Source organism: Phoxinus phoxinus (genome assembly GCF_949152265.1).
Source record: "Phoxinus phoxinus genome assembly, chromosome: 7".
NCBI classification, from domain to species: domain Eukaryota; kingdom Metazoa; phylum Chordata; class Actinopteri; order Cypriniformes; family Leuciscidae; genus Phoxinus; species Phoxinus phoxinus.
The window spans coordinates 37,727,936-37,744,067 of record NC_136882.1 but is presented as its reverse complement, the minus strand read 5'-3'; the positions used below and the strand labels follow the sequence as shown (position 1 = coordinate 37,744,067).

The following is a 16,132-nucleotide window of genomic DNA, read 5'->3' as shown; positions in this document are numbered from 1 at the left end:
AAACATCTTAGGCAATCACTGACCATTTAAAACTATGTTCTTGTGACCTTCTTTCAGGCATTTAATATAATGGGCTCTTATGCTTTAGACAGTTTGTGCAGAACGCTTTATTTCTCCCCGGCAGCAGCTCATTCTGAGTCCTCAGATGATTTCAGATTTGTTTTGTTCATAGAAATGGGTTTTATGCAACTGCAAAGTCGTGTCACTGATGTAGTTTCTCTCTTGCACAATGCATGGACCAGACGAATCAAAAATGAAATGTGTTTTAGTTTCATTTAGTTGTATTTTTTCCTGCTTTCGGGTATATTTTGAGATGCCTCTTTGCAGACGATGCTTGTTTTGATGCAGACTCACGAAGAGCACACGAGCTTGTGCAGTAATGTTGCTAATGGACTGTGATGAATATGTGGTGATGTCACAGTTTCTACCGCAGCTGTTTTAATGGAGGACCCGGGCGATCAGTGTGATGATGTATTTCCCCTCAGACTGACATGTTAGTGGTGGAGGATGTTGGGGTGGGCGATATGGCAAAAATATCATATCACAATTTATTACAGGACAGTAGGGCTGTGCGATATGACGATATATATCGGATGGACGATATAAAAAGTCTATCGATTCATATTATGCTCTATCGTTCATATCGTGGTGTCGCAAAAAACATTGTTTACGGCAAAACTTTTTTCATCATTTGGAGGACTGCAATCTTACACGCCGCGATGAGAATGCAGGCAGAAACGTGAATAACATGGCGAGTGAAGGGTGATAGAACCGGGTGTTTCCGAGCAGGACCAGCCAGGACAAACCGAACCGAGGAGCTCGTTCCTAAATGAGGGGCTACCTCTGTAGCCTGAACATGATTTGGTAAAATTTCTTTATGTTTGGTTGACTATTATATTTTGATAATGAACATGCTGCTATGTCAAGTTAGCAATGCAATAACGTGTGCGCGTGCCGTGAAGCGTCGGCGCGATCACAGGAACAGTGTGGATCCATGTTCTACACTATCCTGCAATTTTCACTGGTTTCAAAAAACAAAAAGTTGCATATTACCTGCTATTCATTTTCACTGAAATGTAGGCCTAATTTTTTGACAGTTGGTGACATACAGTATGGAAAACTAACGCCAGCGCATTCCCATTGCGACTTATCAATGATGACTGACAGCTGAGCATGGGCATTTCACTCACGTTGGATAGGCTATGCGCGTCAATATCACATTTGCTCAGTCTGTACTATTTGAATACATGATTGGTTGACTGGCAAATTAAAATAGTTAACAGAACGATAAAATAACGTTGTTAACCGGGTAATGGCCATTTCAAATAAGCGTGTCTCTGTTCCATAGACAGTATATAAACGGTCTGTTCAGAACGATTAAATTTAATTTGGTTTCCGGTTCTGGTTATGCTCCTGTCAAAATTTCGTTTGTTTGTTTTCGTTCATTGAACAGGTTCAGAGCCCTGATTTCTGCTACATTTTAAACATCTTCCATTGAATTTTTACATTTGGTATTTTATATAGCAATATTTTATGTTGGGCCTGTAATCATTTGTTTTTGAAAAGTGTTTTAAATTTCGTTCATATTTTATATTACATTTTTTTTGAGAATATAAAATATATATATATATATATATATATATATATATATATATATATATATAACATTTTTGAGGATATACTTAATATATACTCAATATATATATATCAACTTTTCTTTTATTTTATATATGCTAAAAGTATTTTCCATGTAGTAATTATATGTATAAATTATTAATTGATTGAATTTACAGAAAAGGTACTATATCGTGATATATATCGTTATCGGGATATGAGATGACTTATATCGTGATATGAGATTTTGGTCATATCGCCCAGCCCTACAGGACAGGATCACAATCCACGATCATATCTCAATTCTTTTTCATGTTGGTTTTAAGACTGTTTTGCAAGTCACTGAGCAGCACAGCCAAACTAATATCTCTATTTTAAATTTGCCTTACAAGCTCACAAAACATAAAAGAGAAAAGAATGGCAGACCATTTAGGCCAAAATAGGGGTGTGCCAACATTTTATTTAACTTTATTTCACTTCATCATCATATATTTGTTATTAAATTTTAGAACAAAGATGCAAGATACAAATTAAATAAGCAGTGTTTTAAAATGTTCAGCTACAGTAGGTCTGTTTAACAGTAGCATTCATATAAGAAATTGAAAATCAGCACTGCATAGTCTTCACTGTATGAATTAAATATACACTGATTCTTATTAAAGCGACTAAAGTTACTTAGTCAAGAGCAGTGAGTGATTTTTTTTTTTCTGTCTTTTGTCATTTGATGCTTTTTTGTTCAATTTAATGTGACCCTGGATCACAAAACCAGTCTGGAGTCGCACGGGTATATCTGTGGCAATAGCCAACTATACATTGTATGGGTCAAAATTATAGATTTTTCTTTTATGCCAAAAATCATTAGGATATTAAGTAAAGATCATGTTCCAAGAAGATATTTTGTAAATGTCCTACCGTAAATATATAAAACATGTATTTTTGTGAGTGAATGCAGCACAATCGTGAACATAAATGCACAACTTTAAAAGAGATTTTCTCAATGTTTAGATTTTTTTGCACCCTCAGATTCCAGATTTACAATAGTTGTATCTCGACTAAATATTGTCATATCATACCATATATCAATGGAAAGCTTATTTATTCAGCTTTCAGATGATGTATAAATCTCAATAAAAAATAAAAAAAGACCCATGTGACTGGTTTTGTGGTCCAGGATCGCTAATGCATCCTCGATGAATACAAGTATAATTTCTCAGAAATTTGTGAAAATATTGTATCCTGCAGTCTTCGATTCCTCATTAGAGCTCGCTGTGGGGAACGAGAGAATCCCAGTCTTGTGTTTCTCAGGATGCGTGTTGCTTCAATATGTCTGATTCTGCTTTTGAAGTTCATAGAGGAGGGACTGGAGCGATGCCAGCGCTGTTGTTTGGAACGGCGTGTTTCAAGCTTTTGAAATGCAGAGGACTGAAGTTGAGATGGCGTGAACCCGAAGACCCTCTTTATTTCTCTCAGTGTTGCTGAACTCAGTGGTCTCTGCATTCGCTCTCTGAATACATAAACTAGCACTAGTTCAGTGACCTCCTCTAGATTGAGTCAGATTCTGGAAACATGATTGTTTTTGTGTAACATTCTTCATGCACTTATACAGGATATAATGTCAAGGACTTTTGTTTTTAATAAGACTAAAATAACAGATAATAATATATTTAAGCTGTTAAAATATACTTTATTGTTTTCTTGCAACAATAAAAACATGAAGTTTGTATAAACATACAAACTTGAACCACGCGTTTAGACCCTCAATTAATGAATTAGTGTTATTTATTTCAGTCTGTAAAAGCATCCAACTTAAAACTGACAATTTAGCAAATGTGTTTTTTTAATCCTAAATTTACAGGTTCTTCACCAAATTTAAACTATTATACTGAACAATATTGTAAGTATATGCAACATACAGTGATATAAATTTGATACATCTGTGTCATCACAGCTTGTGTGTTTTCTATAGGTAAACGTAAGCATTATTTCAGACAGACTCTTTCATTGCGGTTTTCTTTAGACTTGAGATTCTCGAGGGACATCAGTCTCTCTGATGTGTTTTCATGGAATATTGCATTGAATCTCAGAGGCTTGAAACGCAGTGCTTTGGCTTTCAGCGGTTCTGCTGCGTCTCCGTACATCTCCGTCTTAATAGGGCGAGCTGTCCTCTGTCAAACACAATGTGAGCTAAATGATATATCAACCGTGTTTCCCGGGGGACCTGCCGTCCCTCGAGTGTTACCATGGCAACAGGTTAGCAGGGTGGTCATTTGGTCGCATTTAAAGAGAATTGCACCCATGTGGGCGCCGAGACTCAGGGAACGACGGCAAACGCACAGCAGACAGCGGCAAATTACATATTCACAGATAAGACAAAAGCACTTAATTAGAGGCTCATCGCTAATCGGTTTCCAGTGTTATGCTACATTTTTAACAAATGATTGTGTGTAACTTTGCAAAAGAAATTGTGTGTATTCCAATCAATCCCTGCATGCATCCGTCACATAAGCGCAGGCTGATTCATGTTAGCTCTTTACATTAGTTTGTTGCCTGATTAATTCACATATTTGCAGTTGGCGCTGTGTTGATGGAGAATTGATTAACGTTATCGTTTTAAAACCTTTTTAATACCCGTTTTTAATTATACACACAGGCGGTGAATCTACACACACAGAGTTTTGACTTTCAACATATTCTGCCTAAGAACCACAAAAATGCCATCTGCATTATATTATATTATATGTGACCCTGGACCACAAAACCAGTCTTATGGGTAAATTTCTTTAAATTGAGATTTATGCATCATCCGAAAGCTGAATAAATAAGATTTCAATTGATGTATGTTTTGTTAGGATATGACAATATTTGGCCGAGATACAACTATTGAAAATCTGGATTCTGAGGGTGCAAAAAAATCTAAATATTGAGAAAATTGCCTTTTAAAGTTGTGCATTTATGTTTGTGATTTTGCTGAAAGAATATATAAATTTTTTATATATTTAAGGTAGAAAATGTACAAAATATCTTCATAAATCATGATCTTTACTTAATATCCTAATGATTTTTGGCATAAATGAAAAATCTATAATTTTGACCCATACAATGTATTTTTGGCTATTGACACAGATATACCCGTGCAACTTATGACTGGTTTTGTGATCCAGGGTCGCATATTATACTATACTTATATATATATATCAATTCACTCTAAGCAGAATCAGTATTTTAACGTTTTTATGTTCATGCGTTTTTGTTCTGTAACATTACTGTTCTGAATACGGTTTGATTAGAAAAAATACTGGTTGATAACGTTATAAAAAAATAAATAAAAAATTGGCTATACTTTATACCAGAGCTTCAGTTGAACTTTATACTAGAGCTTGTGACTAAACTTTGTAACTCTAGTGGATCCTTAAACTGTCGGCAAAACCTCATACAGGATCTCCACATGCCTCAATTGTGAATGAAGCGACACACACATTTTGGAGGCTGTCTCTGCTTGCTTTCAGTGCAAGGTATATAAAGAACTGGTTCTTTGAATATGTATAGCATTTTCTTTCAAAAAATGTTTTTTATAATATAACAACACACGCAAGTGTCGGATACATAAAGCCACAATACTAACTTTGACAACAAGGTGTTTAATCATAAAAAAAAAAAAAATGTTTAGTAAATTTCCTGAATAGTAGCGGTTCTACACTAACCTGCATTTTTCGCTGTTTCAAAACACACACCACTCTGGATATAACCGGCCATGGTAACCAGAGTACAAATACTTCGTTACATTACTTAAGTAGAAATTTTGGGTATCTATACTTTACTGGAGTAATAATTTTTCAGCCGACTTTTTACTTCTACTCCTTACATTTTCACACAATTTTCTGTACTTTCTACTCCTTACATTTTAAAAATAGCCTCGTTACTCCTATTTCATTTCGGCTTGTCATCGTTCAAAAAAATGACCAATAACACACGTGGTTAATAGCCTAGATCTGAGTCCTGCCTCCTGAACACACATCGCTTAACTGATTGGCCTTGTGTTTTCATTCTAACTTGTGAGAGGCTGTAGTTACATTTGGTTTCGCGACGCGCCAAAACTCCTCCGAAGGAAACTGAGAGATGCGGTAAGCGAGGGAGAAATCAACAGTTTCTGCTCAAGAATACGGGGCAAATTGCGTCAAATATTAATATGGGGACAGACGTTTTTACAATATACTGTATGACAATCGCGGGGTGTGTGTGTGTGTGTGTGTGTGTGTGTGTGTGTGTGTGTGTGTGTGTGTGTGTGTGTGTGTGTGTGTGTGTGTGTGTGTGTGAGAGAGAGAGAGAGAGCTTTTGTTTTGTCCTTAATGGCATTTTTTTCCTTACATTACTTTTACTTTTATACTTTAAGTAGTTTTGAAACCAGAACTTTTACACTTTTACTTGAGTAAAAAGCTTGAGTTGATACTTCAACTTCTACAGAAGTCATTTTAAACCCTAGTATCTATACTTCTACTTGATTAATGAATGTGAATACTTTTGACACCTCTGATGGTAACATATCCTCAGATAAACTCCTGCGATCCATCAGCTAATGTGCGGGCATGTTGGATACGTCAACGTCACATTTGCATTAGTCTCGCGTAGCCAGTTCAGACTGACAGCAGAAGGCCTGGAGTCCATAGCAGCTTTCATTGGCCAAGCACCGCCCAGACGCCGTCTGACTGACATGTAAAGCAACCAATCACAGTTCGTTTTGTTCTGCGTCATGTTTAGAGGCGTGAAAATGTAACGTCGATGGTCCTACAATGTGTAAAACTCTATGCCGTGAACTTTACATACTTGAAAATCCAGCGTTAAGTTGATCCTGATAAGCGCTCATTGTCACAGTTGCTAATACGACGGTGTTCCTCTTCCATGAGGGGGTTTGGCATCACGGCATCTTTGTTTCCAGGCGGACCGTCAAAGAACGCGACACACGTCTCCCGGACATCCTGTAGAATTCAACCAATCAGATGATGACTTTGAAAATCCTGCAGTGTTTCCAGAAGTATGCCATATGTTTAACATAACTTGACTATACTTTGCAGGGCTTGACATTAACTTTTTGAGGCACTTGTTCTTCGGACCCTTCGGACAAGTAAATTTATGTTTCACTTGTCCATGCACAAAAGTCACTTGTCCGGGTAAAGATTTATAATTTTATCATTTATTTTTGATAAATGCCACTTTTTTTCCTGGCAGAGGCTGAATTACCAAGGGATACTTTAAAACGTGTAGTTACTTTACATCTGAACATTAGCTAATATTTAACTATGTACATTTAACCAATAAAAATGTACGCCACAGAACATTACTCCGTCTTCATAAATAACCCAGTCGAATTAATTTCCATTTGGTTACAAATTTTCATTCCCGTTTTAATTCGTATGGTGCTGTTGGTATATAACTGTAAAGTGACTTTTCCTGGCGCTTTGAGGCAGGTAAAAAAAATTCAACTTGGACCGACTCCTGATTGGCCAATCGAAGCATTCTGAGTTGGACGCTGGTTTGATGTATTGTGGGGGAAAAAATGTGTTCGTTTCAAATCGGTAAAATTAAATCTGTAAAATAGACGTAGTGAGTGGCACATAACGTGAAGTAACATGGCATTTTATTTTGTTTGAAATTTAACTTGTCCACAACAACTAATTTTCAACTAATTTTCACTTCCACTTGTCCTACAAAAAAAAAAATCCACTTGTCCCGGACAAGCGGACAAGCCTTAATGTCGAGCCCTGCTTTGATGTTTTTTTTCTACAAAGGTAAATTACACAACCTCATAGCGAAAACGTGAATTATGTTATGTTAATTTTTTTAAACTTAAGTTTTTAATAAGTTAGTTACTCATTAAAAACATACATTTTCAAAAATTAACATAACATAATTCACGTTTTTCCTATGGGGTTTGTAAATAAGGTAGTTTGGGGGTGTGAGTCAAAGTATCATCAAGTTATGTTTACCACAGGCTTTACTTTACTCATAAATTGAAAAACCTCATTATAAAAACACAATAGGAAAATCTCAAAGAAACCAGTGACGAATGGTCTGACATCATACATGCACTACAGTTCTGCTCATGGTTTAGTTGCTGAGTGTCTCAAACCAAAGATTTCTTTTGCTGTCTAAATCCTATGTGGTGATTGTCTAATCAGCGTGTCGAAGGGTCGAGGGAAAGCCACAGCAATCAAGAGATTGAGCCTGTTAATGTGCGCTCTGAAACCAGCGCTTTGAAGTGTTCTCTCAAAGTGAGCGAGTTAATGGTCCCTCCACCTGAAGGAGCTTTAGATTGATGCTCTTCTCCCAGACCTCATCTCAGGGTGAAGACCGTGCCGTTCCTATTAACCCCAACTGTCCAAATGGGAAATATCCCCATCTGTCAAATGGAGGTTTCAATAATAAATCAGGACAAATTAAGAGGGACCCTCAGAAGGGCTTGCTTTCTCACAACTGTTGAGCGTTACTTCAGTGAACTCTGCTGTTAGGACATCACTTCACTTCAGAGAGAAATATTTCACTTAATGCATTCTCTTAGATATGATAATTCCTTTTGGGTTTGTGAGATTTTTCACAGGAGGAACTGAATAAAGAAATAAGCTGCGTGAGGTTGAGCATTACAGTGATTTTATCCCAGATCAAGGAGTGAAGTCTCTAAACACTCTTATGGTAAACTCACCTGCATTTGCTTAGGATCTTCCCTGTTGTTGCCTTTAAACATTGATAAAGCCGTGTGTGACATCTAATGAAATCAGTTTATGTTTTGTGCCTCACTTCATGATATCTGTAGGTCCTTATGAAAACCGTTTTATTCTGTTTTATTGTTTTCAAAATCCATTTTTTTCCGTTTTCATTTTTCTGGAATCAGTTTTATCCCATTTAAATTTTTTGAACTCAATTTTAATGGTTAAATGAAATTTTAGTAATCAAAAAGCATGTCTAATTAATTGAAATCATGAAACTTATACAATTTAACAACAATTTATTTAACAAAAATACATGTTTACCCCCCCCCCCCCCCCCCCCCATTATTTTTTAATCAATTCTGTTTTAAGTGTTTTAGATTCCATATCAATGCTTTGATTAAATTGTAATAACCAAGAATTATTTAATTTTTTTTTTTCCTTTTTTTTCTGGCAATTAAATGAAGGCATAAAACATCATCATTTTATTATTTTCCTAATTTTATTATGTTTTTTTGTCAAACAAAGTGCTGCACAACAGAGCTTTACTATTAAAATAAAAAATGGATAAAAATTGTGATAATCTCAAAATGATACCACTCACAAAAAGACACGCAGTCTTTTTGCATTTTAATATTCACAGACACTAGTCTATATTTTGATTTGATTTAAGTGTAATGACCTGCTTTTTCCGTTTTTATGACTGGATTCCGTCCTCGTTTTCTGCATTAAATCATAGGGCCCTATGTTTGTTTGTCCATTTCTCCCTCCATCTGTGTAAGATCCTCTCATTTTTATCTGCTAGGCTGCTGAACTTTAGTTGCAAGATTATTGGATGTAGAGAATGGCAATGATTGGTTAGAAATGATCTGGCTATAAGAGGCTGAAACTCTCATTTGTGCCCTGCATTATTTATCAAGAGCAAACATGGCATGATATTTGGCTGCAGTGTTAGATCAACATGAGTTTAGAGCAGCTCCTCAAGGGCTCATAGACCACATGCTGTCGGGATATGAGCTTCAGTTCAGCAGCCAATAATAATAATAGCCCTATAATAAAAAAATAATGTTTTAAAAAGGTTTGATCTGTCAAACATCATACCACACTGCTCTTGATAACAACAGGATAGCTAAAAAATGGCAGTTGCATTATATTATATTACTGGATTGTAGGTTTTTTTTTTTTTTTTTTTCAAGATTTTTTTAAAACTTATTGTTAAATCTGTGTATATTCATGGAAAATTATGAAATATTCTCATTCAGGGTTCCTACGGGTCATAAAAGGTCTTTAAAAGTCTTAATTCGCCTTTACACAAATTAAGGCCTTGAAAAGGTCTTAAATCAGAGCAGAAAGTCTTAAATTCATGAAGTCATGGCATTAAATGTGGCATCTTCCCACTTTTTGTCCTGTTTTCCAATACAAATATCTAAACATCTTTGATACATCTACTTGTGAAAAAATTCTTGAATTTTTTTTTTTTGCTTAAAACAAGAACAAATATCTCATGATATCTCTATTATGAGAACTTCCCTTTGAATAAAGTGGATTTTTCTGAGCCTATTGGCAGAACTTTGTTCATTTTTAATCATAAACGTGCTTAATTTTTTATTTATTTAAAGAAAACAAGACTTAATATTTTGTCATTTGCATCTCAAGTAAATGTATCTTGATTTAAGAATCTTAGACAATTGCACTGGAAAACAAGACAACAATACTGAGAAAGAACATCACTTTTTTTTGTTGTTGCTGTGATCAGAAGGTACAGTAAAAAATATTTCCATATTCTAGTTGATGAGAGCAGAGCGATTCAAAATGTATACCTTACTTTTTCTTTACATGGTCTTTTAAAAAAAAATATTTAAAAAGTCTTAAATTTACCTTAATAAAACCTGCAGAAACCCTTTTTATTTAGTAAAAAAAAAAAAAAAAAAAAAACCTGCATAATCTACTTGAATACAGTGATTGTTTGGTCGAAAATAATTGTTCCTCTGATTTTAAAAAAGACATTTCAGAGCAAATGCATAGAGTTTGATTTGGCAATATACGTCTATATAAAAATTACAGCAAATGCTCCATGATTGTAAATGTAAATTTGATTCGTTTTTAAACACACACATCTCTCTCTCTCTCTCTCTCTCTCTCTCTCTCTCTCTCTCTCTCTCTCTCTCTCTCTCTCTCTCTCTCTCTCTCTCTCTCTCTCTCTCTCTCTCTCTCTCTCTCTCTCTCTCTCTCTCTCTCTCTCTCTCTCTCTCTCTCTCTCACTCTGCAGGTGGTGGCGTATCATTACTGCCAGGCTGATAACACATACACGTGTCTGGTCCCTGAGTTTGTGCACAGTGTGTCTGCTCTCCTGTGCAGAGCGCATCAGCTGACCGCATACAGAGAGCTGCTGCTGAAAGAGACACACCTACAGAGCATGCTCAGTCTGCGCTCCTGTGTGCAGGACCCCATCGGTGCCTTCCGCAGGGGGATCCTGCAACCGCTCATCAACCTGCGCAAAGGTACGGGAACACAACCGAAATCAACACCAACACCATGCACTTCCTTAAAGGTGCAGTAAGCGATTTTTGAGGAACACTGTTGATATTTGAAATCAACCAAACAAACACACCCCCTCTCTTCATTGCTCAAATGCATGAGTGGATGTCTTATTATCATAGCTGAAGCGAAATGAATATGCAGTACACAAGAGTTTATAGCAGGAAGAGTTTGTTGTTATTCGCCTGCAGCACACCAGCTCCAGACAAACAATGATACTCAAAACTGTCTTGTTATTATAGCTAAAATTACAATAACAGCATATCTTGGTTATGGGAAACATAGCAAAACCAATGTTACTCACATATGAAACCATGCAACTTCGGTGTCCGTTTTCAGGCCTTCCCACTGCGCTGGAACACGCGCCCTACAGCTAATTGGTTCTCTCTCTCCCCTCCTCCATCATGAGTGGACACGCCCCCTACTGCTAATTGGCTCACTCTCTCCTCCCCCATCATGAGTGGACATGCCCCCTACTGCTGATTGGTTCACTCTCTCCTCCCCCATCATGAGTGAACACGCCCCCTACAGCTGATTGGCTCACTCTCTCCTCCCCCATCATGAGTGGAGATGCCCCCTACTGCTGATTGGTTCACTCTCTCCTCCCCCATCATGAGTGGACACACCCCCTACTGCTGATTGGTTCACTCTCTCCCCTCCTCCATCATGAGTGGACACGCCCCCTACTGCTGATTGGTTCACTCTCTCATCCCCCATCATGAGTGGACACGCCCCCTACTGCTGATTGGTTCACTCTCTCCCCTCTTCCATCATGAGTGGACACGCCCCCTACTGCTGATTGGTTCACTCTCTCCTCCCCCATCATGAGTGGACATGCCCTCTACTGCTGATTGGTTCACTCTCTCCTCCCCCATCATGAGTGGACACGCCCCCTACTGCTGATTGACTCACTCTCTCCTCCCTCATCATGAGTGGACACGCCCCCTACTGCTGATTGACTCACTCTCTCCTCCCTCATCATGAGTGAACACGCCCCTTACTGCTGATTGGTTCACTCTCTCCTCCCCCATCATGAGTGGACACGCCCCCTACTGCTGATTGACTCACTCTCTCCTCCCCCATCATGAGTGGACACGCCCCCTACTGCTGATTGGTTCACTCTCTCCTCCCCCATCATGAGTGGACACGCCCCCTACTGCTGATTGGTTCACTCTCTCCTCCCGCATCATGAGTGGACACGCCCCCTACTGCTGATTGGTTCACTCTCTCCTCCCCCATCATGAGTGGACATGCCCTCTACTGCTGATTGGTTCACTCTCTCCTCCCCCATCATGAGTGAACACGCCCCCTACTGCTGATTGGTTCACTCTCTCCTCCCCCATCATGAGTGAACACGCCCCTTACTGCTGATTGGTTCACTCTCTCCTCCCCCATCATGAGTGAACACGCCCCTTACTGCTGATTGGTTCACTCTCTCCTCCCCCATCATGAGTGAACACGCCCCTTACTGCTGATTGGTTCACTCTTTCCTCCCCCATCATGAGTGATCACGCCCCCTACAGCTGATTGGCTCACTCTCTCCTCTCCCCCATCATGACTGGACACGCCCCCTACTTCTGATTGGCTACAAGTGTGTTTTGGTGCTCGGTCCGATCCACTTTCAACAGTGTTTCTCAGAAATTACTTACTGTACCTTTTAAAACATGTTTGTGGTTTTGTTGTGAATGATTCATCAGTTGCACAATATTGCAAAGAAAACAATATAATTCACTCAGAAATACAGTGCATTATGTACTCCAATATGGGTTCCAAATGTCGTGGATTTTAATTTCATAATTGAGTGTTTTTTTTGGCCTGTCCTCTGGCTCTCTTCCTCCTGCATCCGTTACAGTTCAGAGAAGGTTATGTGGACAGAAGTGAACATCATGAAATGACGCATTTTATTAAACCGGATGAGTTGGGATGTCATATGTTTAATGTTCGGCAGATGGTCCGATTATATGAATGGGGTGAATTTGCTTTGTTGTTGCATTAAATGCAGAGAATCCATTTTCCCGAGGCTGTTAGCACATGCACTCATGTACTGGCCCACGTTTATTTCTTAGAAATTGAATCGATGAGATGAATTAAATCAATTGGACTTAATATATAACTAGACTCAGACTGACTTTATTTATTCCTCAAAAAGAATAATGTGTTTGACAATAGAGAACCCGTTCCGGTTTATAAAAAAGATAATAATGGAAAGGAATAATTTTCATGACAATAGTTTTTCTACATTCTTACAAAACAACTACAGCCTCTGTTTTCCCTCTTGATCCTCTACAGGTTTATCCTGCGTTTATTGGCTCTTAAAGCTCTGAGTCTCGGAGATCTCAAGGTCATTGTGGTTTGCTTTATGTGGAGGTCCAGTCTTTTGCTCAGCTCGATCGATATTTTATTGTAAAAGCGTGCATTTCAGACGCAGATAAACAAACCCTGTGTTTGTTTGATGGAAATGGAAGACGCTCTGGATCAATACAGCCTCGTGAGGAGAGAAGACAAACCAGATGGAAACCAATCTTAAGCTCTGCCTGCATTGATAAAAAAATAAAATACAAATCTTAATCATTATTATTTTATATTTATATAGTTTTTCCTTTCTTCATTTTATCTCTCGCTATATGCTTAAAAAGTTATAAGCTTAAATCTAATATATATATTTAGTGGCACATTCCAAAGATCCATGAACCACATTATTAGACCGTTTTCTAAGGCTGCACGATGTATGAAAACCATTTAAAAGCCATACTATAGCATAATGCTGTTGTGAATTCACAAATAAGTATATGCCCTGCTGGTTAACTATACAGTATATGCGCTTTAATTATTTACATGCGTGTAGGCTACGTGCGTCTCAGAGCGATGCTGCTCCACATGAACTGTTATTATTTACATGCGTGCAGTGTCTTAAACTCCATCTCTGATTATGCTGTGAGTTTGGTTTGCTTATAACGATCATTTGGGAATGCAATGTGGGCCATTTCATCAGATTATAAAGGTAAACCATTTAAAAACCTACGCCAACAGCAGAATACCTCAATATGTTTCTAAGTTCATCGCGATTTCAAAATAAAAGTTTAAACTCTTGCTCTGAGTTTGCATGTTATGTATATTAGATTATGCAGTATAACAGTTCTGTTTTATAAAACCATATTATTACTTTATTTTATTACTTTATTTGAACCAAAGATTATTGCCTCATTGTTATTATATAAGTATTTTAAGCCATTTTAAAGGCTATTGTTTGCTTAGGTCTATTTTTATTACCACACAAATAGTCATATTTCTTGATTAATCGTCAAAATAATCGTCCGACTACTCGATTACCATAATAATCCTTAGTGACAGACCTACTACATTCATCCAAGTGCTATTAAACCATTCAAGCGTGATAAGACGTAAAAAACAAACAAACTCAGATCTATACTGGTCCGGCGTGCTTTGAGTTTTATTTCACACTTGAACGGACAAAAACCCCCACAAAATTGTCAAAATTCCCATTTAGTCGAGCATCCTCGTAAGCGCAGTCTGAAATGAGTGTTAAAAGTTTAAAAGTGTTAAAGGGGTCATGACATGAGAAACCAAATTTGCCTTGATCTTTTGGTATATAAGAGGTCTTTGTATCATTAAAACGTCCTGCAAGTTTCATAGCTTAAGACGTCCTCCCCATTATAAACGAATCATTTATTTAATCAAGCTCTAAATACAGCTCGTTCTGGATCCATGGTAAGAAGTGACGTCACGGTACGAAGTGACGTACCAGCGTTTGCATATGACCGCCTCCAGCCCAAGACAACTACGCTTTAAGCGCAAGACAACTACGCTCATTTCGTATCATTGTCGCGCCGCGCGCCTCACAAGTGTTCAGTCGACGGACAGCGAGTGGGTCTGTGTACAGGGAAATGACGACGCCGCAGATGTGCTGTTCCTGGCTGTGGACAAACAACATCTTTGAATACGCTGCGAAAGATCCAGACGTAAGGGAAAAATGGATGCACTTTATTTTTTGCGGATGTCCCAGTCACGGCAGTGTTAGTTTAAGCGTTTTTTTTTTATACATTTGAAGGATGACTGTTTTGAGAACAAATCCCAAAATGATGCTGGCTTTGCCAGAAAACTGTTGCTCTAAGATAAGTCCGTGCCGACTATTCTGGGCTCAACAAGGACGACGCTAACTGTAAGAAATGTGTTTAAAACTTTAAACTACTTTTTAAATACGCCGAATCCGCAAATGTTCTGGCTGGGGGCGTTAATAATTGATGCATAGGCACTGACGTTAGCCAATCATAACAGTGGGCGTTAACACTGAACTCTTAAAGGGGAAACACCCCCAAAACAGACTGTTTGAATCAGAGGATGAGAAACAGGGTGGGAAAAGGTCATAAATCACTACATTTTAAAAGTTTTTTGTAAAAAAAACTATAGTAATACTATTATTGCACCTAAGGGAACATAATAATAAAATAAAAAAAACCATGTCATGACCCCTTTAAATAAACGTAAAAAGTTGAGAGAAAATAGGATGTGTCAGTTCTGTGTCATGTGCGTCAGGTCTTAGGCCTCATCCACACTACTGCGTTTTAGTTTAGAAACGGAGATTTAAAACGAATACGATCTCCGTCCACACCAGCATTTTAGCTGTGTATTAAAATTGATCTCCGTCTACATTAAAACGACTGAAAACGCGGATCACGTGACAGGTGCATGTAGGCAGATATAGCATTGTAAAATGCAGAATTTACTTGTACAACAGCTGCTAGCAAAGACATCAAAGTCAGTAACGCTTGTAATTCATCATCCATGTTGCAGTCACTAACGTTACGTAGTCCAGGCTGTTTTTGTATGTTTTCTTCCGGGGACGGGTCATGTGATGGGTGGCTGACGAATCAGGGAAGGATACGCCATGACTGATGACACCCAATCATAGAGTCGAGCGTGAGCCTCTGCGTCATCGTTTCTAAAGTCCTCCGTTTTGACCGTCTTCACTAAAACGCCCTCCAGAGATTCAAAACGCAAAAAAGGGTCGGCAGCGTTTCTAAACTTCTCCGTTTTAGGTCTTCGTTTTTGCCGTTGTAGTCTGGACGGGAGGTGCAAACGTAGCAAAAGGTCTCCGTTTCTAAACGAAAACGCAGTAGTGTGGAGGGGGCCTTAAAGTGACCGCAACCTAATAAACCTGCTGCTGTATTGTGTTAGTATTTTGCAGATTCTGCAAGGTGTATGTAAACTTTTGACCACGACTGTATACTGTTTATACAGGTGAAACTGGAAAAATGTTAATT

General features: G+C 38.0%; 1 protein-coding gene across 2 annotated transcripts in view; it reads left to right on the top strand.

The window, feature by feature from the left end:
- Positions 1–16,132, top strand: part of tanc1b (tetratricopeptide repeat, ankyrin repeat and coiled-coil containing 1b) — a 188,569-nt gene that overhangs the window by 128,141 nt on the left and 44,296 nt on the right. For both annotated transcript variants that reach the window (XM_079618344.1, XM_079618343.1), the window contains exon 11: positions 10,582–10,813. In XM_079618344.1, coding sequence (XP_079474470.1) covers positions 10,582–10,813 — 232 coding nt within the window. The remainder of the gene's footprint in view (positions 1–10,581; positions 10,814–16,132) is intronic.